The 27,444-nt window shown below is 42.9% G+C and overlaps 1 protein-coding gene across 1 annotated transcript in view; it reads right to left on the reverse strand.

Moving 5' to 3' along the window:
* DLEC1 (DLEC1 cilia and flagella associated protein) overlaps positions 1-27,444 on the reverse strand; it is a 712,951-nt gene that overhangs the window by 512,029 nt on the left and 173,478 nt on the right. Inside the window, exon 10 of the mRNA XM_086940885.1 lies at positions 5,137-5,310. Coding sequence (XP_086797011.1) covers positions 5,137-5,310 — 174 coding nt within the window. The remainder of the gene's footprint in view (positions 1-5,136; positions 5,311-27,444) is intronic.

A 27,444-nucleotide genomic window follows, 5' to 3' on the forward strand; every position in this document is an offset into this window, starting at 1 on the left:
CTTTTATTGTCACAGTGGTTAGTTGTCCTTAAAGTAAATACTATAATTATTATATGTTTGGGGTGCTTGTTGTATTGGCAGACGACCTTTACTACGCGGGCGTTTCACCGCGGTAGGTTTACAACGCGGGCTTTACAACGAAAGTCGTTTCAACAACTTGAGCTGGATGGGGCTGTAAGTTAAGGAATAGTACAATTTACTATTCCAACACCTTCCCTACTGTACGTAGACTGGAGTTTGAATAGAAAATGCTACTATCCCTAAGTCCAGTGCCCTCCAGGGCAAGTAGTTGAAACGACTTGCGTTGTAAAGCCTGCGTTGTAACATTCCGCGATCAACATGATCGCGTAGTATCATCATACATTCTGTTGTATTGTAAGAGTGGACTAATTTGACAACTTTACAATGTTGGAATCCCTGGTTTCAATTACTGCTGCTATCTTTGTCACACTCTGACTCCATCACTTGGGCACCTGGCTGTTGCTATGTCAGCAGCCTTCGAATATGTCATCACCCTTTCTCTGTGCACCCTACGTATAACTGTGCAATTTGTTGACTTGCACTCCTTAAGAAAGTGTATGTTCACTGCTTTATTTCCACAGTTAGTTAGTATTTTGGTCTGGGACTCAAGTTTAAGCCTGATGCCAACTGGTAACTCATGAGCGTGTGTTTTCCATGACATGGCTCAACCTTCATCCTACTACGTTTCTAGTACATTTATGCCTGTAAACATTAATGTACAAAAGTAACTGTGCTGAACATTGGCCAATATGTAAACATAGGTTATTTTTTTATTATTTTTTTGCTACCGCCTTTTAAAAGGAAATACTGTGACATTAGGCAGTGCAGAGCTATGTTTTATCTGTTATTCAATTGGCCGACAGTGAAACATGTTTACACGTAGGTTCACTTTTAAGACACGCTGTGAAGGCACATGGCACTTTATTATTTTAGCAATTTGCTTCTTTCTGCAATTTCCGTTCTTGATATATAGTGTTAAGTTATGTTTTTAATCTGTTTCTCAATTGCCTGACAATGAAACATGCTAATACGTAGGATAATTTTAAAACATGCTTTGAAGGTATTTGGCACTTTATCTTTTTACAATGTGCTGCTATCTTTAATCTCCCTTCTGACAATATTGAATTATGTTTTTAAATGCATGAAATGTCTATTCTTATATGTATGTTACTTTTATGGATGAAAAACCTTCCGAATAAAGTGTCAAACTTGACCCTGATGTAAACATACATTGTGAGTGGTCTATTACTTGGCAGCCTCAATGTAAATTGCACTGGGAAATATTTGTTAGGTACTGCTTTGGAAACATATGTCACACCTTTCTACATTACGAGCTTAGTACACTGTGAGCATGATCCAACAATTAGATGTTCCCAATTGCTTCATCTTGTGGCTTTGAATTGTAGTTTTTTTTTTAGGGATTTGGATGTTGTGATATTAAAACGTGGATTTTTGGGTGTTGCATAAGGTAATGAAGCATCAATGACCACTGGAATCTCAGGCACCACTTTGGACAAGGGGTACATAAATCTGAGGGAAATTTTGGGATACACCCAAAAATATTTTTTTTGTATGGGTTTTGTGCTCTCTTCGCGTAAAATGCACCATGCCCCCCCACACACACCCATCATTTTTCATGTATTTGAGGTGCTGGCAATTAGACAAAACCAAGAAGAAGAAATTAATTTATCTTTAAATTATATACTTGCTGACTTGATCCTGATATTTCCTGGACAAAGGCCAAAGTGTAACCCTATGATTTTTTTTGTTTTAGAGTATAGTATTTTATTGACCTTTTGAAGATACAATACTAAAAACGGTTGAGCATGCCTTGTCACAGCTTCAATTGTATGCAAATCTCTGGATACCAACCCCATCCCTCCCCCGTTCAGTGAACCACAGTTTATGCATGGTTATAATCCATATAGTACTTTTCCATTGGTCATCAACAGTGTATCAAAAATCCTTATCGGTAACATATTGTAGAAACGCCCAATAGGACTCAGGTATCCCTCCACGTATTACCCTCCTCCAGGGCATAATCTCCTCTCAATCATGATCTATGGGGATAGCTCGTCTCTTTAACCCTATAGTTATTGGAGTTGAGGCAATACAGGTGAGAACACACTTTGTGATTTTGCAACAGATCTTACAAACTTTGATTCTCATAAAAAACATACCATACATATACCATTTTGCTAGAAGGTTATTTTAGTTTAAGAGCACTAAAGGATGGAGAAACAACAGAACAGTTTGTCACAGTATTGAGATGATTAGCTTTCTTGCCTAGTTATACAATAAAGGTTTGGAGAGTAAGGGTGGTGGTTCACTGAACAGGGCACTGAAAGAATGGTAAAGTTAAAGTACAGGGGAGCCTTATTTGCAAGAGTTCTAATCATCTTGCCAACAAGTAGTGTTTCTCGATAAAAATGGTGTGTAAGAAAGTTTGCAGAAGAGAATATTTAATGAAATTAAATCATTTTAACGGGGTTTTGTCTGATGTGAGTTTGAAAGTGAATTACTTAGTTTTAGTTGTTGATGTTAAATCTAAAAAGTGCTCACATGCCAATTTCATTAGGCGAAGTCTTGGAATCGATACACTTGCTGATTTAAGATCACATTTTCCTTGATAAGAGGGATTTCTTTTAAGAGAGCAAAGGATGAAGGCAAAGTTTGGTTGCTAGATAACAATCCTGAGAGTATGGTGACAATAAAATTGAATTAGATGGGCGTTTGGTGCCAGAAATAGAATGTAAGGTTGAGAAAAAACACAAGGTAATGTTCACTCTGCTTAAAAGGAGACTTCTCCTCTAAGTTGGCCACATAAAACTAAATATTAGATAACGTAGAATACTAACAGAGGTGAAGTAATTGTAAGCTGATGTACAAGAGGAGGAAGGATGAATAGTGGTTATTTTTTGGATAGAAAGATTTTTCCTGAAGTTTTCCCAAAAAGTATACAGTAGTAGTCAAACAAATGATGAGATCAAAGAGAAATGTTAATCTGTTTATTAACAGGGTATACATTGTGCCTTGGGGCCTAAGGAATGAAGCCTCAATGGAGTTGGAGAAGCTAAGTAAGGAGAGGTGTCAGAACCAGAGTTAAGTCCAAATTTGAATTTGCCTCCAGTAACACAAATGAATTAGTTTGGAATTGTATTTATGGTGTATAGAATGGAGGGAGGCCTTTTGGCGCATCCATGCCTGAAATTTAATGAAATTGTGTAATTTGTGTAGGGTGAATAATATTTTTAGAGATTGTGATGAAGAATGACCAAGCTGTGTAGCAAAAAACATGAAATTTAGGCACAACAAATTGATTATTTGTGTCATGAGCATTTTGACAAATATTTGTCAAACCAACTGACTATTATGGATTTCCTGATCTATTCCTGGGTTTCTTTATGACCTTTTAATAGAAATTTGCTACAGACATAGGATTAATAGTACAGGGGCAGATTCTGACTTAAAAAAATTGGCTTTCAAGTATAGTCATGGTAAAGGAGAGCACAATGGTAAAATGCCCGAAGGGCTTGGCTATAATTCATGATGAGCCACTTTACTTTCTCAGCCCGCACTCCCAATAATAGAGCATTTCCAAAGCCATGCATGTCTCTATCTAGCTCTTCAGGATCAAGAGCGTAGCACACAGCCTGTATGCAGATCCAAGGACATAGAAAGCTCTGCAGAAATGAAATGTTCTGCTTTTTAGCACAAAAAAACAAACAAAAAAAGCCATTGCTATATTAAAGGGGAAGCCGCTAAGATAAACTGTTTTACATGGAGCATGTCCATTTTGTACAACTGTGCCTGATTACTAGTTTGGCAGATGGGATACTCCATCCCATACATGATGGATAGCCCGTCCACCATATTACAAGTTCCATGGGATTAAATGAAATTGTATTATGGCGGATGGGATATCCACCACGTTTGTGATGAAGTAAACCTGCCTGCCAAACTCGTAATCAGGCACTACAACAAAACCAGTGCAAATAAACATTTAAATATAACATATGAATACACTGCCTATGTGTGGTCTGTTTATCACTGTCTTTTTGAGGAATCACTTCAGAAGTTGACAATTAAAAGATAAAATAGATTTGTACCAAACTGGTCCACAGGAGTCACAGCAATCAAATATTATCTGGAGAGCCTCTGCCGATGTAAGTAATCCTAATTTTGATTGATTGTATGACACTGTATCTCATGAGTATATCCTGAAATTCTAGCATGATGTCAGGCGTTGTGGACGAACGCTGCGCTACTCATGTTTAGAAAGGTACAAAGAAGGTAGGGGAAGTCCAGCCACTTGTACAAAATTAAAATTGTAAACAAAAAAAGGAATTTTAAATGACCAAAGGAATCACTTTAAAGAAAGATTTACCTTATTGAGTATGAAGTAATCATATAGAAGCTGGAATATGTACATTAGCTAGTCTCCATGAAAACAGAAAATAAAATAATCTGGCACTCTTTCAGAAGTGTATATTGTTGCATTTTAATAGGGAGTTCATTGAAAAACCTAGACAGTGAGACATCGTTTAAGTCAAATGAATATTATTTTTATTTCTAAATATTGAGCATTCACATTTTCTTTGCATTCTTAGAAGCATAAAATGAACTAAGATCATACTACTGAGTTACTGTGACATACCAAAGCTTCACAAGGTTTTAAGTACCTGAATGTGATTACCAATCGTATAACAATCTACCCCTATAGAATGTGAGCCCGATGAAGATGAAAGGCACTACACTCAATTTTGGATGTGAAGTGTTTGAGTTATGAATTCTGTTCTTCTTTAACCTTTCACGCTTTCTGAACCTCAAAATGCTTCTGTCATGTTGAAAGATAGACTGTTTCCTCTTAAGTGTTTACTTTTCTCCTAGTTACAAGTTTTAAGGTCCCACAATCTGAAAAGCAATCCGAGGAAGGGGTACTTCACCAATCTGATTTAACCTAAACGGATATCCACCTTGGCAGCACTAAAATAATGGACAATGCCATGTAGTGGATGTCGAATCGAAGTAAGAAATATAAATGTGTGACTGATTTTTAAATGCCATGCTGGTAATACTTGTGTTACTAAAGATACATGATCAAACTTTACTCACAGAGCAATATAGGAGGCGGTCTCCTAGCTTCTATTGGCACCAGAAGTGGGTAGGGTGATTGAGTCTCCACCAAAATAAAATCTTCAAAATCAGCTAGGGAGTCGGGAACAAACCTCACACTATAGTGGCAGCTCATTCCAGGGGCTACAATTCCTCCTTCACCTGGAAACTTTCCTGGATATAGAAAATGACAAGTTAGAAATATTAAAAAGAAAACACACATTGTACATTTCCCATTTTTAACTCATGCTAAACATATTACAGAGGATCAGGTCTGATAAAGCAACATAAGATGAAAACGTTTAAATACAAAAATAGAAATATGTTTATTTTTTCAAAATGATTAGTGGGAAACAAGGGTTATCGTGAAAATAGCAATTTCACTACTTTTGCACATAGTAGCAATTGCAAAAGTAGTAACTTCTGCTAATGAACAAATGTATCAACTTTTTGGGAAACAACATTGCCACTTAACCTAGAAAAACACATTATTCAGAATTAATGTTATATGTTGTCTATTTACAACAGTTCCTTATTCAGCCTATTTGGGAATTATATATATTTGGAAGCTGTTGAAGAAGAAATACTGTGAGTTTATCAAAGCTGAGCTGCAAGTTGGATGGATGGATGTTTCTGTTTTGGGAGAGGTGGAGGTACATTTCAATTGATCTATGGCATGTTTAGGCAGTTGCGAACAGTGTATTTATAGTTTCTTTTTTGTTTTTGGATACTTTTCAGCAGTGCCTTAAGGGTGGAGGCATTGTCTTTAATTTCTGTGAAAAACCATAGATGATTGCAATTCTGATGTAACTTTTTAATGAACAGTTAGTTTAGGAGGTTTTGGGTAGCTACTGGATGGGCCAGTGTTTAGGTTAGAGGAGGCGTACAAGAGATATGAGAAAACTTCAAGACCTTAATTTTAAAGCTAAAGGAGTTTTTGTAATAGTATTTTATAAAAGCGCATCAAAAAAACATTCTCATACACTTGATGTTTTACCTTGTTTATATTTTGCACACATTTCTGATTTCACTGTTTTGGCATTTTCTTTTAGCATTTGCTTTTTTATTGCATTTCAAAATTTTCACCCAGATCCTATAAACTAGGTTTAAATAATAAATATATTATTTATGAAGGAACTGTACAACACTTATATATATATATATATATATATATATATATATATTTTTTTTTTTTTTTTCAGTGAAAAAACCATAGGTTTCAGGCCGGTTACAGTTAGGAATTATCATTTAAAAAACCTAAGAAATCCACTGAAAAAAACATAGGTTTCAAGCAGGTTATAGTTAGGAATTATCATTTAAAAAACCTTAGAAATTAATTGAAAAAACCAAAGGTTTCAGGGGTGTTATAGTTAGCTGGACATTTCACTCATACAAAACCATTGAAATGCCTCCGTTATAGTTAGTTGTACTAACTGTAACTCTCGCGCCCGCAATCCACTGGTGATGATGTCACATATTACATCATTCATGACATGGTCAGGGACATCACTGATGACATCACTGATGACATCTCAAATGACATCACTGATGACATCATCCACATGACAATCAGATACACCTCATCATACACTACTATAACCTTTTGTGCGCCTGTTTTGCAGGCGCACAAGAAGGGCAGAATGGAGAGAGTGGCGCCCCCCCCTCGCGAAACTGGTTAGGCGGCGGGATCCAGTGAGGACGCTGGCCTTGACGCCAGATAAGGAAGGTGGCAGAGCGGGAAGAGGGTCGGGTGGGCTCCCACGGGGGACGGTGTCAGTGGGGACAGATGCAAAAGGAGGGGAAGAAGGGGTGCGTCTGAATAAAGGAACGTATGTGAAGGACACAGGGGTGGGCCCGGACGAGGCAGGCGTTGGCGGGTCCGGGGACACTATGACGGACGGGGCGGGCATCGGCAGTTCCGGGGACGCTAAGAAGGATGAATGGAGCAAGGGGGTACGGCGGGGAAGAAGAGTTGCGATATACCGGTGCGCAAACGTCCTTATATGGGCATTACGAAACCCCTGGGGTGCATTTGTAGCTGGCGACCAAGGAGAAAATTTAGAAGGGGGATTATGTGGATATGCTGAAGCTCTTGCACTGTGAGCTGACAGCAAAAGAGGGGTCAAAAGAAGAGGAACAGGAGTTGGCGAGGCGGCCGAAGGTCCCTTTGAACATAGAAAATTGGTTGGCGGGGATTTTGATATTCGCCGGCTTGTACTGCAGGAAGTACCCGGACAGGGCGGTCGCGTTTTTTAAGTATATGGACGTGATCCGGCGGGGGCAGATCACGTACAGGGGTTATGATTGGTCACATTATGATGAGGAGTTCCGAGCACGTTTGGCAGGGGACCCGGAGACGAAGTGGGGGGAGCTCAACTCGGATCTATATCAACAGACCATGGGCTTGGTGAAGTTTGGGAAGACGATTTATACGGCCAGCGGCTTACCGCTAGCGCCCGCCCCTTTTCAGCCCCCCCTACCCATGGGGAGTGGGGCAAGGATATGGGGTCGCTACTACCACAGCAGGAGCATGTTGGGATTATAACAAGGGTGCCTGTGCCAGACAATACTGTCTGTTTCGACACAAGTGCTCCAAATGCGGGAAAGGACACTCGGTGGTGCACTGCTGGGGGGTTAGGGGCAGCCAGAGTCAGCAGCCCGCAGCGACAGGGGCACAATCCGGGGCAGGGGAGGCAGAGGGGGCCAGGAGGCACTGAGAAAAAAATCATACGCCGGTTAAAGTGGACCGGCTGGAAACCCTCTTAGCGTCTTATCCACGGACCAAAGGCACGAGCGTGTTGCGGCGGGGTTCTGGGAGGGTTTCCGGCTGGGGTACGAGGGTCCGAGGATTGCAGGATGGGCCTAGAATTTGAAGTCTATCAATGCTCACAAAGCGGTGGTGAGGGACAAGTTGTACAAGGAGGTGCGGGAGGGTCGCATGGCGGGGCCCTTTTGGGAGGCGCCCATTCGGGATTTGATTATCTCTCCTATCGGTGTGGTGTCAAAGAAGGACTGATTCAGCATCTGTGGTGGCCGGAAGGCACGTCAGTCAATGACTATATAGCGGCGGAGTTGTCGTTGGTGTCTTACTCTTCCGTGGATGCGGCACGGCGGCTAGTGGCGTCGGTAGGGGCGGGCGCCCTCATGGCAAAATGTGATATTAAGTCGGCGTTATGCTGCTACCGATGCATCCGAAGGATCACCAGCTGCTGGGGATCCAGTTGGAGGGAGATATTTTCGTGGACAAGGCGTTGCCCATGGGGTGTTTGATCTTGTGCGCTCTATTCGAGTGCTTCAGTACCTTCTTACAGTGGGCTTTTTCCTGGCGCACAGGCAATGAGACAGTGACGCACTATCTGGATGACTTCTTGGTGGGACGGCCTGGTTAGGCGGACTGCCAGCAGCAGCTGGACGGTTTTACGGACCTCATGGGCTACCTGGGTGTGCCCTTGGCGCCAGAGAAGACACGGGGTCCCAGTACGGTGCTGTCATTTTTGGGAATAGAGCTTGACTCCGTGGCCATGGAAGCACACCTGCCGGAGGATAAGAAGGTACATATGATGGCACTGGTGGACAACATGTTGAGGAAGCAGAAGGTGACAGTGCGGGAGGTCCAGGTTTTGCTGGGGCATTTGAATTTTGCATGCCACGTAGTGCGGGCGGGCCGCACTTTTTGCAGATGGCTAGGTCTGGCACTATCCGGCTTGACGTTACCATATCATCACCAGCGTTTGTCGGCGGGACGAAGAAGGACTTGCGCATGTGGCGGGCCTTCTTCGAGCGTTTCAATGGTGTGCCCATGGCACCCCCCGAGGACTGGGAATAGGACGTCACCATCTCATCGGATGCTGCAGGGGTGGGCGGTTTTGGTTTGTACTGGTGGGGGATGTGATGCGCGGAAGAATGGCCGCCGCTTTGGCAGGGGGGGGGGGCGCGGAGCATAGCATTCCTGGAACTATTTCCGCCGGTGGTGGCGGTGACGGTGTGGGCGCAAGAGCTGGCGCACAAACGGGTGATTTTCAAAGTGGACAACATGTCGGTAGTGCAGGTGGTCAATAGACGGCCGTCCAGGGACCCACAGGTGCTCAAGCTGCTGAGAGTGTTTGTGCTGCGTTGTTTAGAGCATGACATCTTGTTTCAAGCCCGACATGTGCCAGGGGTGGATAATGACATTGCGGATGCTTTGTCTCGTTCACAGTGGCAAAGGTTCCATGGGCTAGCCACGGAAGCGGACGAGCGAAAGACGCCGGTGCCGTTGGACATGTGGTCAGTGGGAGAGACCGGGTCGTACAGCTGGTAAGAGCGTGGGTGGCCGTTTCTACATGAAGGGCGTACGAGCAGGCATGGTGGGAATTTTCAGACAGTGGGTCAGTGTGGCAGGACGACTGCTGGCTACTGGGCGAACAGGTGGTCCAGTTTATGCTGCGTATGATGGACAGGGGGATGTTGAAGGCGACGATTGTTGTCGGCCGTTGCATTCATGGGGAAGTTGTGGTGGGGTTATTGCCCGTCAGCGAGGGAATTGGGAATGCAGCTATTGGAAGGTTGGATGTGGGAGAAGGGTGCCAAAGTTCGCCGGCGCCCGCCTATCATGGCGGGTATGCTGGGGGGTTTGCTACGGCTTTTGCCGGCGATTTGCCACAACCGAGGAGACCATTCTGTTTTCCACGCTCATGTCGTGGATGTATTTTGGGGATTTTCGGGTTTCAGAATTGGTGGGGCTCAGGGGTAGGCCTGGGGTCCTTTGGGGCGAGGTCGAGCTGAGAGCTCGGGAGGTAGCTGTGCTGTTACGACGTTCCAAGACTGACCAACGGGGAGTGAGGAAGTGGGTGGTGATGGGTCTGGTGGAGATAGGTGCGATGTGCCTGGAGTTTTGGGGAGGGATGCTGGCGTCCTGATGGTGGGCGGTGACAGGGGAAGTCTTAGGCCGGTTCAACAACGGCAGGGTGATGGCTGCTCAGCTGCTATGGGTCCTGCGGCACACCCTACGCGCCAAGGGTGAGGACCCGGGGGATTTTGGGGCGCATTTGTTCCGTATAGGGGTGGCGACGGATGCAGCGAGACAGGGTTGGGGGAGGGAGGTGCTCATGCGTCTGGGGTGCTGGAAGTCGGGCTGCTACAAGACGTACATCAGGTTGAGGGGGATAGGGATGGAGGACTAAGTTTGATTGCATTTTCTGCTGTCTTACATGTGTGTCTTTGCTGTTGCGGTGGCGGGCCGGATGCGGCTGTCATGTCTATCCTCATTATAGGACACTCATTTGTAAAGCGAGCGGAGTGGGACAAGACACGGAGTTTAAATCTGGAATTGGATCCGAGGTTGTTTGCATGTCATTGGCAAGGAAATGAGGGTATGAGGTGCCATGAACTGTTGCCTGCTCTGAATAAGGTGGTTAGGAAGGGAGTGTGCCCGGACCTAGTGGTTATCCACCGGGGGGAGAACGATTTATTCCAGTGCAAGGGTCTATACTGGTGAAACAGATGAAGAGGGATTTGTTGGAGGTACGGCGCCAGTGGTCAGGGTGCCATATCATATGGTCGGAATTTGTACCCAGGCGAATTTGGAGCAGAGCGGCCGACGGCCATAGATAGGGCGCGCAGGAAGATCAACAGGGAGATGAGAAGTTTCTGCGAGAAGGAAGGTCTGGGTAGGATGGAACATCCAGAGCTGCGCTATGAGCATTGTACTTTTATAGGGAGGACTGAGTCCACCTTTCACGGTATGGGATGGAGCTGTACATTGTGCAATTGAAAGAAGCACTGGAGAAGGTTTTAGGGGTATGCAGATATCCAAAGACACAGGAGGCCTACGGGGGGGGGGGGGTCGAAGGCTGTTAGGACGACTTTCGAGTGGTGTTTTTTCTCTAAGTAATCGGGGATTTTAGGAGCTCTGGTTTACTGCTGGGGTAGATACAAGAAGTTATTTAGTTAGGTAGGTAGGAAAGTTGGAAATTGCAAGTTTGTGTTGATAATTGTTGCAGGGGGGAACCGTGTTTAAGGGAGGAGGTGGGGGGTTCGTTAGGAAGAATATAATTAGCAATGTGCACCTGTTCCCAATAAAGCGGCCTTTTTCACACCAACAAGCTGGTCTGTGGTTTGTGCTGCCTCCCTCTTGTGGGCCCAAAGGATGTCGACTATCTACTGCGTGAATTACACCCAACTCACACCCATATTTAAAGACGAATATGTGATAGAGGTACTAATCATGCACCTCCGACACACAACAAAATCACAACACTCAGCGCCACCACCACCCCAGCCACACCCCCCGGATCCCTCCCCCCTACTACCTCAGAGGCAGAGCAAAACAGGACAACGGATCTTCCCAAGATACCATATCCTCTCAAGCGCACAATAGCTGAATGTTCAGAGATGTGGCAATCAACTATGTACAAGGGAGTAAATTCGCACATCAACAATAATTAACAGAATTCCAAGTGTACCGGTGATATGCTATACACAACTCACTATAGAAACAAAAAAGATTCTGGGGAATGTCTTGGTCATGTAGCTGTGTTGTCCCCCCCCCCCTTTCAAGCAAAAGAGGAGTGGGCTGGTCCAACGTACGCAAGTCCAGCACAAGAGTGTAAATAATTAGCCTACGCCATGGGCGTGGTTCACTTCTGTAAAGAGAAAAGACTCTGTCACAGCGAAGGTCCTCACCCTGCCACGTGGCTGCCGCCATGACCACGTGCCTCTATGATACAGGCCCATTCCAAACTCAACGCCACAGCGCCACTGACGTATTTCTGTATCGACTACTGCCTTTGATCTACACTGTGGACAGCAGGGTCCACAACTTGAATTCAGCTTTGGATCTACACTACGGACAGCATTGAATCAAGCCTTACTTTATTTAAGGTAGAGACAATTGTACTCTATGTCTTCCGATTTTGCAAAAGGATGTGACAAAAAGCATTCGTCTATATCTGTGCTGACTACTGCCTTCAATCTACACTGCGAACAGCAGGGTTCACAACTTGAATTCAGCTTTGCATCTACACTACGGACAGCATTGAAGTTAGCCTTGATTTGTGTAAGGCAGAGACAATTTTGTTAAATGATGCGACAAAAACATTCCTCAATGTCTGTCCTGAATACTGCCTTCAAATGTACACTGTGATCAACAGAATTCACCACTTAATACCAGAAGCGCATCAGCACTACAGACAACATTGAATTCATTCTCGATTTATTTAAAGCAGAGACAATTGTACTGTGTCCTCAGATTTTGTTAAAGTATGTGACAAAAAAGCATTCTTCAATGTTTGTGTCAACTACTGCCTTTGATCTACACTGCGGACAGCAGGGTTCACAACTTGAATTCAACTTTGCATCTACACTACGGACAGTAGGGAATTCACCCTTGATTTATTTAATGCAGAGAGAATTGTACTGTATGTGTTCAGATTTTGTTAAAATAAGAGACAAAAATAATTCGTCCATATCTGTGCTGACTACTGCTTTTAATCTACAGTGCGGACAGCAGGGTTCACAACTTGAATTCTGCTTTGGATCTAAACAACGGACAGCATGAAATTCAGCCTTGATTTATTTAAGGCTCAGATAATTGTACTTTATGTCCTCAGATTTTGAAAAAGGATACAACAAAAATAATTTCTTGATGTCTGTGCTAACTACTGCCTTCGATCAACAGTGAGAACAGCAGGGTTCACAACTTGAATTCAACTTTGGATCTACACTACGGCCAGCATGAAATTTAGCCTTGCTTTCTTTAAGGCAGAGACAATTGTACTCTATGTCCTCAGATTTTGATAAAGGATGCGACAAAAAACATTCCTCAATGTCTGTACTGACTACTGCCTTCAATCTACATTGTAAGGCCTCACGATTCAGGTGGAATGGCGATTGCACATGACGCATTCCAATAGGCAAGAGACATTGTACCAGTGCAACCCGCCTGAACCACGAATCATCGCAGGGTGCGCACACACTGAGTTCTTCAGGTACCACTAACTCATTGCACTACAAGTCATCTCCCCATGGCCTTATTAAGGCAGAATTCACTAGGCAAAAAACATTGCTCCCAGAGCGGCCCCCCTAGACCACGCATAATCGCAGACTGCGTACAAGCTCAGCGCCAAAGATACTACTAACTCAGTGCACCATAAATCATCGCAAAGAAGAGTGAACAGTTTTATGTCACAGTCAGGCATACTATCACTTTTAAATAGAATTTATGCAGAATTCAATCGACAAAAGACATTACTCCAATTACTGTGTCTCTCCCCTCCCCCGACCACGCATCATCGCAGGGTACGTACATGCTAAACACCAGATGTACCACTAACTCAGTACACCATAAATAATTGCCACAAAGCTTTATTAAGGCAAAATTCAGTAGTAAAAAAACATTACCCCCAGTGCGGTATGCCCAGACCACGCATCATCACAGGTTCCGTTCACGCTCAGTCCCAAAGGTACTACTAACTCAGTGCACAATAATTCATTGCCACGTGGCGTATTTAGGCAGAATTCAACAGACTCTTCATTCATTATTTACAGAGTGCAGTACCAAACAAAGTAAAACGTCTATCAAACCCTATACAATATCTCTTTAGTAGCCTTCCTTCTTTAACTTCTTTTTATATCAGTTCTAGGTTTAGTTGAAAAACTAAATTCACGCTGCAAGTGCAAAGGCACACGCAATGGCAGTCTACACTGTGAACAGTACAGGTCACAACTTGAACTATAATGTCCCTGAAACATACACATTTCAACAATGCATTCCATACATGTTTCATCTTTTATTTCAATCGTGATTACAGATAATGCAGTCCAGCCTAAGATCTACACTGCGAACATTAGGGTTTACAACTTGAATTCAGATTTGTATCTACACTACATACAGTAGGGAATTTAACCTTGATTTATTTAGGGCAGAGACAAAAAATACTCTTGTGGCACTGCTAGTATGCGCAAGCACCTTTAATCCCTGCATCCTGTGAACTATGCTCACAAGAATGTAGAACACAGCGCCAAAATATACCTCCACAACCGGCAATACCAAGTACTTCTGGGGCATCACCTTTAACATCGCCACCAGACATACGTCCCCATTTTGAGAAAATTAGAATGCACTGTGTGAAATGCAATAGTTTAATTTGTTATGCGGAGCAATCAGTAGACCTAGTTTGCAGAGCAATTGATAACCATTGATGGTAGTTAATTTTTTCCCTCAAAGTTCATGCATTCCAGTATGCAACAGTCAATGCTTTGAGTACAAACGGCTCGAACCACGCATCATCGCAGGGTGAGCACACGCTGAGCACCAGACGTACCACTAACTCAGTGCACCATAAATAATCGCCATGTGGCCTTATTAAGGCAAAATTCAGTTGCCAAAAGACATTCTTACCAGTGGGCTCTGCCTGAACCACGCATCATCCCAGTCTCCACACAAACCGATCCTACCATAGTGCACCACAACTCATGAACCCTTTGCGATAGAATCTTCTGTGTATTATTTCACATATAGTGCTCCTACCTTTGTACAGCAGAAGTCATAAACCGTTTATGATTGAATATCTGTGTATGATATCATGATTACTATTCTAATTGTTACCAACAGCAACGTAATAAAATAGAGTTGAGCACACATGCCCGTTCCCACTTCAACTATCTTTCTGTGTCTGCGTACTTATTATGTTTGTAAAATGCTGCTCCTGCACCCTAACACATTATATTGTGCTGTAAACAGCATATGCAACCATCTTACCTCTGCCAATAACAAAAACTTTGATTATATAACCTTCTCTTGCTCATTCTACAAATACGAACATACAAAGTGGATCATTACAATACTGCAAAGAAACTGTATAGTCAATTTATAGGTGTGTGCTATTTCTTTTTTAAAAAATTTTTTTTGCATATTTATATAGCGCAAAGTTGAACCAAAACGATATCAACAATTTATATGAGCACCGTATTTACAATACATTTTCAGGCAGACATAGATTAAGTCATTACTATACAATAACAGGATGTGGACGCAACTCCGAGCCTCGAAAACTGATTTCCAGCACCAAGTTCGACAGTATACCTCAATGACCACATACGTATATATATTATCTGCCCTTCATGTGCCAAAAACTGACACCTAAACCTTTCACAGTCCTGTATTAATACAGCTACAACACTCCACTGAAGGTACAACAAACATTCATATACGCAGAAATGCGTCATGTCTACCATCTTTTATGTGTGCAACTATGGATGAATATAAGGTAAATGATGCCCCGTACCTTCCATGTTAGCCATATTATGGGACTTTACTGACATAATGACACACTTACGTGTAAGACCCGGGTGATGGCAGCACTACAACACGGACACCCGAATCAGTTGATTTCTCCTCTAGTTCACGACGGAACCACACCCATAGCTCCGGAGTCATCGTTCACAACCTAGCGCAGCACAGGCATACGTCAAGCCAGCCCACTCCGCTTAAGCTACCAGGAAAACACAACAACGCTACATGGCCCAGATTTCCATTATAGTGATTTCTTACTTCCAGGTCTGGTTGTCAAAATGGCACACACACACATTCCTTCATGGCTGGTATACACCCACATTAATACAAAGAGGGGGCGTGTAAGGGAAATATTTATTGACCTAGCATTGTTATAGTCCCTACAAATACTGAAAAAACCAAATATAACAATGGGTCAAAAGAAATGTAGCTATCTAGGTAACTGTGTGTGTATTGATTGAACACAATCCCTGAATCCAAGGTATTCCTGGTGAAAAAATGTGTTCCCATCAGATACCCGTCCTGTACCGCCCTACATCATTTGGGATCCTTCACCCGAAGGAAGTGGAAACAAGTCCACTATAGGATTAGGTAGATTGTGTCCTAATCATATGTGAAGGAATTGGTGATGTATAAATGAAGACTATGTGATGGTATCAGGGGGCAAAGATAATTAGCAGTGCAAAAAGTGCTCTCTGTAGCGTGTGATAAAGTGAAGTTAATATTGGGTTGTGGGAGTGGAAAAAGAATTTTATTAGGATCCTACCCACACCCAAGGTTAAAAAACAGTGCAAAGTAGTGTTAACAAATAACTACTTGGGTCTTATCTAGGTCGACATGTTTCTGCAGTTCTTTTGAGTTCACAAGATACCCATCTGCTTCATCAGGACCTTTATGATCAAGTGCTACTGCTGAGAAAAGTGTACAAAAATCATATCACCTGAAATCGCCGGTTGAAATGATCCATTGAGTCACCAAGGACAAACAAACATACACACAAATAAATTGCACACAGTTAGTGACGATAGTTACAGATACACAGAGAATCTCTTGTGATGTTAATTTGCCAAATAATATTGGTCAGTGGTTGTTGAGAAATCAACCAAATGGTCAGGTAGAGAAATCCTGAAATGGAAAGGTTGTATACACTCACCCACAGTCTGGGAAATGAACTCTCCACCTCACCCGGCTACAGCTCAGGTACAAATGGAGCACCGCTCTAATGAATGTGGAAAGAAAAAATAATGAAAGAGGAAGAGCTCACTAGAACTCCGTCAGAAACACACACACACTTTATCTCCAGTCTATTAGTTCTGCCACTGTTTTACATTCCAACCCAGTGCAGGGGAAAGTAGGTAGTATTTGCAATGTAATTTTTAAGTTTGCAAGTGCACCTAAATTTCATGCTGTAATTAGGTGTTTGTGCTCCGTTGCTTATTTGTAGACAAACAAATACCCATGTGTGTCTATCGGGTATACGGCAGAGTGAAGGATCGAACGAATTTTGACATTAAAAATAAAAAGGTTCTCCCTCTCAGATGTAAGATTCTTTTGTAAACGGAAGCCCTAGTATGGGCAGCGTTTTTGCCCCTAGTCTCGCGAATCTGTACGTGCACCAATTTGAACAACAGCACGTGCTCGCAGACACCAACCCCCATCTATCGTGTCTGCGAGCGTGGAAACGCTACATCGATGACATCCTTGTGGTGTGGCGTGGGAATGAGATTCAACTCAAAGAGTTCCATGAGTGGCTGAACCAAAAAAATCGGTATCTTAAGTTTACCATGGAATTCAATGCATGTAGACTGGCTTTTTTAGACCTTATGATCATCGGCACAGTGGATGGACTCAAGTCAGAGCTCTATCAAAAACCTATGGCCCGAAACTCTCTGTTAAACTACCATAGTTGTCACCCAAAGTCCCTTCGGGATAATTTGCCCTATGGGCAATTTCTGCGCATACACAGAAACTGTACAGACAAAGAATCCTTTGAAGCACATGCCAAAAATCTAACAAGAGACCTCTTGGATAAAGATTACCCGAAACAACTGGTAAACCGATCTAAAGAAAGAGCAAAAAACAACAACAGAGCAGGAAACTACAAGCGAGCTGGGAAATGTAGTTTGTTTACCTATAGTCCTTCGCCTATGCTAACCAGAGGCCGTTTTTATTGGCAATGTATCGCGTAGATGTTATTAGAAAACGCCCAATTTAGTAGTACATTTTTAGGGAAAAAAACGTGCCTATTACGAGGAACAGTACTTTACGAGCCATGAGGTGACGTTCTTAGTCACGTGTGCCTCAGGAAACTACAAGCGAGCTGGGAAATGTAGTTTGTTTACCTATAGTCCTTCGCCTATGCTAACCAGAGGCCGTTTTTATTGGCAATGTATTGCGTAGATGTTTTTAAAAAACGCCCAATTTAGTAGTGCCTTTTTAGAGAAAAAGTGCCTATTTAAGAGGAACAGTACTTTACGAGCCATGAGGTGACGTTCGTGTGCCTCGAAACTCCACCAAAGATGGATAGTGTAGTTTATTTACTCTCGCTCAATGTTGTCTCTAAATATCTCTGCGCATGAATTTGCTTCAACATGTAATGCCCCATATTGTTCGATAAACTAATGGTCGGGTTCTTTACAAAAACCAGCGATGTGTGTTCAAACTCGGTACGCAGGTTATAATTTTTTCTTGGTCTACTATGCTCGCCTATGGGTTATATTGAAGTATTTAAGAGGACCAGTCGGCCTTTAATGTGATTCAAGGCTCAATTACTAGATTCTATGTGTTCTATTATATTGTCATACATGTTCCATTGCCAAGACTATTCTAACTGGATACCAGTGGTCATGGTTGGAGGTGGAACCAATGAATGCCAGTGGTCATGGTTGAAGGTGGAGAAATAGAACCAACTTGATAACTCTGCAACATTATGACTCATAGATGCAGGACTTACTTCCCCGTATTCAATGGACAATAACCTATAGCGACATCCATGGGATGTCCTCATTCAGACCTGTTATATCGGTTTGAAGTTTGTGCACCCATCTTTGTTCTCTTCGGTGTAAAAAAGTGCTAATGTCTGTTATGTGCTTAGGGATTACTGGTTGTTCCAGCACTGTCCATTGTAAATCGGTGGGAGCATGTTGTGCCTCTAAGAAATGTTTGGTCATTCGTGTTGTCTGTTTGTTGCAGCGTATTGAGCTCTTATGCTCTGAGATCCTGGTCTTTACTTTTCTCGTGGTCATCCCCACATATTTTTTCTCGCAGGGACAGCTTATTAGGTATATGAGGTTGGAACTATTACAGTTCGTAAACCTCCGCTGTTCCCACGGGTGGTCTGTCCCAATGTCGAGTGTAGTAGATTTACGAGTCTGGGGGCATGCTGCACACTGTCCACAAGGATGGTGTCCGATTACAGCAGGCATATCCCACAGAGTGCCTCTTGTTTTAGGGATTTCAATCTTAGGTCTTGTATGGACCAATTTGTCCTTCAGATTTTGTCCCCTTTTGAAGGCAAATAGGGGAACAGGCAGTTTGTCTTTTCCTGTATTGAGAATGCCCCAATGTTTCTTGACGATACTAGTAATTTGGTTTGATAGTGTACCAAATGTCGTCACACAGGTCATTCGTTCTGTCTTCTGTTTTTGAGGCATTATTTCCAGTAGGCTAGCTCTGTTGTTTTTTGCTCTTTTTTTAGATCGGTTTACCAGTTGTTTCGGGTAATCTTTATCCAAGAGGTCTCTTGTTAGATTTTTGGCATGTGCTTCAAAGGATTCTTTGTCTGTACAGTTTCTGTGTATGCGCAGAAATTGCCCATAGGGCAAATTATCCCGAAGGGACTTTGGGTGACAACTATGGTAGTTTAACAGAGAGTTTCGGGCCATAGGTTTTTGATAGAGCTCTGACTTGAGTCCATCCACTGTGCCGATGATCATAAGGTCTAAAAAAGCCAGTCTACATGCATTGAATTCCATGGTAAACTTAAGATACCGATTTTTTTGGTTCAGCCACTCATGGAACTCTTTGAGTTGAATCTCATTCCCACGCCACACCACAAGGATGTCATCGATGTAGCGTTTCCACGCTCGCAGACACGATAGATGGGGGTTGGTGTCTGCGAGCACGTGCTGTTGTTCAAATTGGTGCACGTACAGATTCGCGAGACTAGGGGCAAAAACGCTGCCCATACTAGGGCTTCCGTTTACAAAAGAATCTTACATCTGAGAGGGAGAACCTTTTTATTTTTAATGTCAAAATTCGTTCGATCCTTCACTCTGCCCGTATACCCGATAGACACACATGGGTATTTGTTTGTCTACAAATAAGCAACGGAGCACAAACACCTAATTACAGCATGAAATTTAGGTGCACTTGCAAACTTAAAAATTACATTGCAAATACTACCTACTTTCCCCTGCACTGGGTTGGAATGTAAAACAGTGGCAGAACTAATAGACTGGAGATAAAGTGTGTGTGTGTTTCTGACGGAGTTCTAGCGAGCTCTTCCTCTTTCATTATTTTTTCTTTCCACATTCATTAGAGCGGTGCTCCATTTGTACCTGAGCTGTAGCCGGGTGAGGTGGAGAGTTCATTCCCCAGACTGTGGGTGAGTGTATACAACCTTTCCATTTCAGGATTTCTCTACCTGACCATTTGGTTGATTTCTCAACAACCACTGACCAATATTATTTGGCAAATTAACATCACGAGAGATTCTCTGTGTATCTGTAACTATCGTCACTAACTGTGTGCAATTTATTTGTGTGTATGTTTGTTTGTCCTTGGTGACTCAATGGATCATTTCAACCGGCGATTTCAGGTGATATGATTTTTGTACACTTTTATCAGCAGTAGCACTTGATCATAAAGGTCCTGATGAAGCAGATGGGTATCTTGTGAACTCAAAAGAACTGCAGAAAAATGTCGACCTAGATAAGACCCAAGTAGTTATTTGTTAACACTACTTTGCACTGTTTTTTAACCTTGGGTGTGGGTAGGATACTAATAAAATTCTTTTTCCACTCCCACAACCCAATATTAACTTCACTTTATCACACGCTACAGAGAGCACTTTTTGCACTGCTAATTATCTTTGCCCCCTGATACCATCACATAGTCTTCATTTATACATCACCAATTCCTTCACATATGATTAGGACACAATCTACCTAATCCTATAGTGGACTTGTTTCCACTTCCTTCGGGTGAAGGATCCCAAATGATGTAGGGCGGTACAGGACGGGTATCTGATGGGAACACATTTTTTCACCAGGAATACCTTGGATTCAGGGATTGTGTTCAATCAATACACACACAGTTACCTAGATAGCTACATTTCTTTTGACCCATTGTTATATTTGGTTTTTTTGGTATACACCCACACCACACCCATCTAGCACATATGTCACAACACACGTGCCCTACCAATAAAAAAGAGCAGAGAGGCCTGGGTGCGCAGCGGAGGGAGTAGATGGGGTGCAGCAGACTGGATACAAAAAGGCGACGCAGCGATTTAGGCGTACGCAGTCCTATTACCGTATCTTATTGTATTTGTGTTTTTTTTTCCAATAGCAGGAAAGTTTTGGTATACAACTGTTACAACGAAGTTTTTACAATGCACTACCATTACAACGCAGGCATTACCATGCATACCATTACAACGCATTGCGCTGGGGGGCGCTCTAGGATAGGGAATAAGTATAATTTTATATCCAACACCTTCCCTAGTGTCCACGGGGACTGGAGTTAGAATATAAAATTATACTTACCACTATCCAGCACCTCTAAGCGCTATGCGTTGTAACAGTATTCGTTGTAAATACCGCGTTGTAATTGTATGCGTGGTAAAAGTATGCGTTGTAACGTCATACATCCGAAAGTTTTTATAGTCGGTCAAATGTCCGTCGCTCGTGATGATTAAAACCATGTGTATCACTGCGCACCAATTGCTTTCACAACCGGATGGAAAATGTTACTACTCTACTAATTGTTCATAAATCGAAACCTATTAAACAAGTTGGAACTGTACAAATAGTTGTATTTTTAATGCGGGAGGGAAGGTGTGTGAAAGGGCGATGTAATTCTACTCCACATTAAGATAGTGACAATTATGAATCATAACATGTTTCTTTTACTATCTTTTAGATGTAGAGCCTCGGAATGCATTATGTCCCGGCACGTGGTGAAAGACACACCGGTGACAGAAAGGTGAGCTGAGAATATTCTTTTCAGTCACTCTCTCACTTCCTCTCTCCTTTGATAAAGAAATGAAGCACAATGTTATCTTCCATTTTATCTAACATGTTGTGTTTAACAAATTGGCATTCCCCCCCAACACCTCCAAAGCTCAACGTTTGAGGATTCTGCGATGAGGCGTGGCCATTGTAAAAACGTCTGAAAAGGCTGCTTTGACACGTGGTGCACTTTCATTGAATCATGCCAATGGCACAAGGTGAGCAAAGAAGCTTGTTTCTAAAGCAACCAGAAGTCACCTGTGTGCAGAGAGAGTGGGTACTGTGCAGCAGCTTGACTGTGTAGGAATGTACAATTACCTCCGGGCAGTGAGAATGGATAGGTTGGAACAGTCTGAGTGCGCAAAAAAAGGCACTCACCTCCGGACTCTGGAAGTCAATGGGGTGCAACAGTCTGGGTACGCGGTAATGAAAACTCACCGCTATGCAGTGGGAGTGCATGGGGTATAGTACTCTGGGAGAAAAAGAGCGCACAGACACCACCTTGCAGTGAAAGTTGATGCAATATAGTATCCTGAACGTCCAAAGACATAAAGCAGAAATATACTTGTACAGTTATATGTACTCTGTTATTACTAACTCTATACTATCTTTCAGATCACTAACCTTGAGGGTGCACTACGAACCGGCACATGCTTGGACACACAACGGAAGCAAAAAGGTGAGCTACAAAGATTTTCTCCAGTATTAACACTACCTCTCCTGCTCCAACTATTACTTTCTCTCTCTCACACTTTTAATGTTGTTTTTTCTCTCTCTCCCTCTCTCTCACATTGTTTCTCTTTCTCTTTTCAAGTTATGGACGCTGCAGTTAACTCTGCCGATAAATAAATCAAGGCTGAATGTAATACAGTCTGCAGTGTAGAACCAAAGCAAAATTCAAGTTGTGAACTCTGTTCGCCAAAGTGTTTACACAAGGTAAGCAGAGCGGCCTAGATAAACAATGCCTCCAATTAAATGCGTTTGAAATAAACAATATTGTCCTGCATAATGACGTGATCTCTCACCTAATTCTGTCTCATCTCTGAATCATTTTAAAGACCTGTTGGTTCATACTGTAAATCTAACGCAGTAGGCATTTCCCTTGAGACACCTCTTCAACGCATGCCTATAAGAGAGGTGGAATGAATCAGGCACACTGCAGACGTGCAAATAACCAAATATTGCCAAGTATTACCTTAATTTGTGATCTTTGACCTCATTCAGTCACATCGATCTAATTTTAAACACTTATTTTCATTTTTGTTTTGCAGGTTACCTACCCTCCTTCCATTGGAGTCCATCTCACATTTTGTTTATTATATTGTTATGTTAAAGTTATGTTTCTATTTATTTATTATATTGTTATCTTAAAATTACATTTCTAGTTAATTATTGTTGTTTTAATAAAAGTTAATTAAAAAAAAGTATATACGTCTCCTCTTTATGACAACATTTCACTATTATTTAGTGTGATAATCATATACCTTTCTGACAACCTTTCACTATAATTTAGTGTGATAACCATATGCTTAGAAAACATTAAACAATTAAAAATAGAAATGATGTTTATAACTGAAAGTATAATACTGAGGCTAACTCTTTACCAGCTCTTTACAAGAGTCTGTAGCTACGATTAACGGTTCCTATGGAAAATTCTAAAAACTCCAGCACAGTAACTCTTTGAATTAGCAACATTGTGTGGTGAACTTGTAACCTGTGTGCTCACTTAAGTGTTCCATGAACTGTTACTATGGTAACAGGCACTAAGCAGTGTGGGGGTAGGGTTGAAAGGTACTGGCTGTACAGAAACTGTTATATTTACCCAGGATCCTCTACATGACAGAGAGGAAAGCAAACTAAGACAGAACACGGTGTAGCAGATTTACAAGCCCCTTGCACCACTTTCGCGTCACTTTTCCCATGTTAAAAGTGATGCAATAGTGGCGCAAGGGACTTGTAAATCTGCCCCTATGTACATTATGAGCAAAAGAAGTACACAACTCTTCGAATTCTTTATCGATCACAATTAGACAGTGTTGCTTCATGATTCACAATGCACTTCACTAAATACTTCGTGCCCATTTAAATGGGAGACAGGATTGTCGACATTACAAAACTTAGGGGCATATTTACAAGGACGGCGTTAAAATTGTCGCCGCTTTAACGGCAGCAAACTACAACTAAAACGGCGATAATGGACTTCAAAATCCTTTGTTATTTTACCAGAAGATTTTTTCAACATTGCTGTTTGCTATGCAAGAGTGAGAGCCCAGGCTCTTGCCCTGCCATAGCAAACTTGAGGGCAAATTATCAAGGACAGCATTAAAAGGTTCTGGTGTAAACCTGGGCTTCTATTGGTATTCTCACGAATTCTCAAAAACCTATTATTAAGCCTTTATGGCCGCTTTAACGACACTTTCCTAAAGCTAAAGCGACGATAATTTTAACTCTGTCCTTGTAAATATGCCCCCAATATCGCGAGAAATACAGCGATAATTTATGTTCGTAAGTGAAAAGCTTGTTCATATAAGACTGTGTACTTAACATATCAATGCACATCGCATATTAAACATGCTTAAGTCTACTTCAGAACAGATGTTAGGATCCGACATAAACCGCAATTAGCGAGAGTTTTGCTATCGGTCCTCAAATCTAGGGCCGCCTTGTAAATACAACGCTATTGTCATACCTTCCTGTTCCTTTTTATATTCTCATAGAAACACCTACCTTGCCACTGAGAACACCTACATTGCAACTCATTGGAGATACGAGGCGAGCCCTTAGCAAACCGTCTGCTAACATGCATTAATGCATCTTAGCCTCACCTAGTAAATAGGGCAATATAATTTTCACCGCATTTTTGGCTTTTTTTTTAAATTGCGGCGAAATGGCACTTGTTAATAAGCCCTCAAGTTTGCTATGACACAGCGAGAACCTCGACTCCCGCCCTGCCATAGCAAACTGCAGTTTCCATGGGGAAGACACCCGAGACACAGTAGGAGCCGCTCCTGGGGGGTGGTGTTCCCCAAGGCTTTCGACTGCTCCAGAATAGAGACCACGCGGCCCCCCTCCCAAAATATAAAAAGCCCCGGAGGGTGGTAATCCCCGGGACTTAGACGGACCTTTGAGCACCCTCGCCCATTTATTCTGTAGCACTGAGGAATGGCGGTCCGCAGGCTACAGGGCCCCTTTGGACCCCAATCAAATGTAATATTTTAGACCCCAGGATTTGGGCCTCCAAGGTAGCTAATTGTTAAACAAGCACAGGAGCCCCTGCTTCGTTTTTATTTTTATTACGGCAGATCCATGCTTTTTTTTGGACCCTAGGGGTCCTTGTGGGACCCCTTAAGCAGGTCTAGATGATCAATTATTTCTTATATGCCCCCTTTATACGTGTTGAACACTTGTACCACTATTTTCTAGATCCTCGCTTCTACCGAGGCACAAAATGGCTGCCAACACTTCCTGGTTTCGAATGTTGACAACCACTTGACAGCCAATTAGCATTCCGCGCGTGATCGGGACGGTGCGCTTATAATCCGCGCAAGATGAGCGGATCCACCGAGGCCATAGATATATTTGTACTTTTAATTGAACTTTTCTCAGGAACTACTGAACAGATTTACACCATATAAGCAAAAGGCACGAGTCTGAACCAAGGACTACAACTTTGCCAAATTTGGTGTAATTCCGTTCAGCCGTTCGGGCTGTAGCCACGATGAATGGTACCTATGAAAAATTACATGGGGAAAACACGTTTTGGGACCCCCCTTTTTTCTAAGCCCCCCCTTCACGAAGCAACCCTAGACATTCAGTATAGGAGCGGACCGGAGCCCCCCACCAGTTTCGAAAATTTCGCGAAGATTCGTCAACCTGCGCCAAAGTTATTCCAAATAGAATGTTGCGGATTTCCTATAGAAAATAGCTCCTAACTATAACTACCTACTGGCGACCGCCAGTAGGTAATATATATATACATATATATACATATATATACATATACATATATATGTACATATATAGCCCCTGAAGTTCCTGCTCTTTCCGTCTCCCCACGCCCATGGCAGAGGATCGTTAGTGCCGGCAGAGGGGGCCGGACAAATTGCTGCGAAAACGTCACAAGTAAAGCGATCACTCAGAGGATTGCACACCAGCAATTGATTTATTTTCAGTAACGCGTTTCGCTTGCACATCAAGCTTGATCACACACATATGTATATTCATATGTAAATATGAGAAAATATATAAATAAATATATATATATTTCCTAGTTATAGTCAAGACTCACTTTCCATAGGAAGTAGTTTCCATAAGAAAATCGTTTTTTGACTTGACTATATCTTTGTCACCGGTTGATGAATCTCCACAAACTTTTCCAAAACCCTTGTGGCAGTGGGTTCTATTTGGCACGGAAAGTTTCAGGGTGATCCGTAAAGCAGGGGCCGAGAAAAAGGGAGGTGGGTGAAAAAAGTGCATTTCCAGTGTTAATTCCCATAGGAATTTTGAACACGACTACAGCCCGAACCGCTGGATGAAATTACACCAAATTTGGCAGAAAGGTAACTCTTGGTCAAGAAATAGCCCTTTTTTTTGCTATTTAGTGTAAATATGTTTAGTAGTTTTAGAGGTATTCAAAGAAAAACACATTTGTATATATAGGGATGCGACCTCTCCACAAATCCTCCTGATCTTGTGCAGAGACCTTATTGGCTGCCAACACTTCAACTAGGAAGTGTTGGCAGCCATCTTAAGACTCGGAATCAGCAGAGTTGCAAACAAAAACCTACAAAAAAGGGAAGGAGGCAGGGTAGGAATTCCCTGACCCCCTAGCCCTGGAGTTGGTGTCCCCAGGGACCCTGCCGGGGACGAAAAGCATTTTTAAAACATTTTGCAGTGAAAATTAGAATGGATTTGCAAATTCATGGCAAAAAAACAAACAAAAACCAAGCACACCCTCCCACGCTTCTTTACAGTATAGCTCCCCAGAGGGCCAAGTCCTGGGGTCATGTGGGCATAGAAAAAAAAGAGGGGGGCACACAGGGCTCCCTTCTAAGGTTCTTTTTAGACCTGGGAACAATTTTTTAATTATAAAATGGGGGGGTCTCGTGGACCCCTTCAATTGGGCTTAATGAGCCCTGGGAACCACCAGCTCCCCGGGGCTTAATTTAATGAAGATTGGGGGTTGCGCAGATCCCCCCCCCCCTCTTGGAGATTGTATATGCTCTGGGGGCCATCACCTCACTGGAGCTTACATGTTTTCATTGGGAAACTATGCGGACCTCCCCTCCCCGGAAACTGCCCCACCCCAGGGCCAGAACTGAAACTAGAAGTGGGAGGGCTATATACAGACCCAGGGACCACCACAGCCCTGTGGCTAGCCCATGCAAACCAAAAAAGGCCCACAGCATGACCCCCTGCTGGATCCAATTGTGGCCCTGGGTAAAGCCACTCCCCAGGGCCGGCTCCGTATGTCCCGGGGCACCCACCCCGAGACAAAGCTGTTTGTGAGAGCAAACAGTGACTCCACTCCCAGCAAGCAGGACCTGTCAAACTCCTCCCGCTTGCTGGGAGCAGAGTTTTCATCGGTTTCCCTGCACACTGTCAACATGAAAGAATTGCAACCACATGCGGGCAGCTGTATTTTTGGCTGCTACCTACGTTTGGACTCTTGCTGGAGGCAGGGAGCTGGGAGGGACTTTGGGGGAATTGGGACTCCCCACGGTCCCCAACAGTCATCAATGAGTGCCCTAGATGGACCCCAGGGCACCCAGGAGTAACAGACCGAGCCCCGGGGGATAGGGT

Source organism: Lissotriton vulgaris, chromosome 10, assembly GCF_964263255.1.
Source record: "Lissotriton vulgaris chromosome 10, aLisVul1.2, whole genome shotgun sequence".
Classification (NCBI taxonomy): domain Eukaryota; kingdom Metazoa; phylum Chordata; class Amphibia; order Caudata; family Salamandridae; genus Lissotriton; species Lissotriton vulgaris.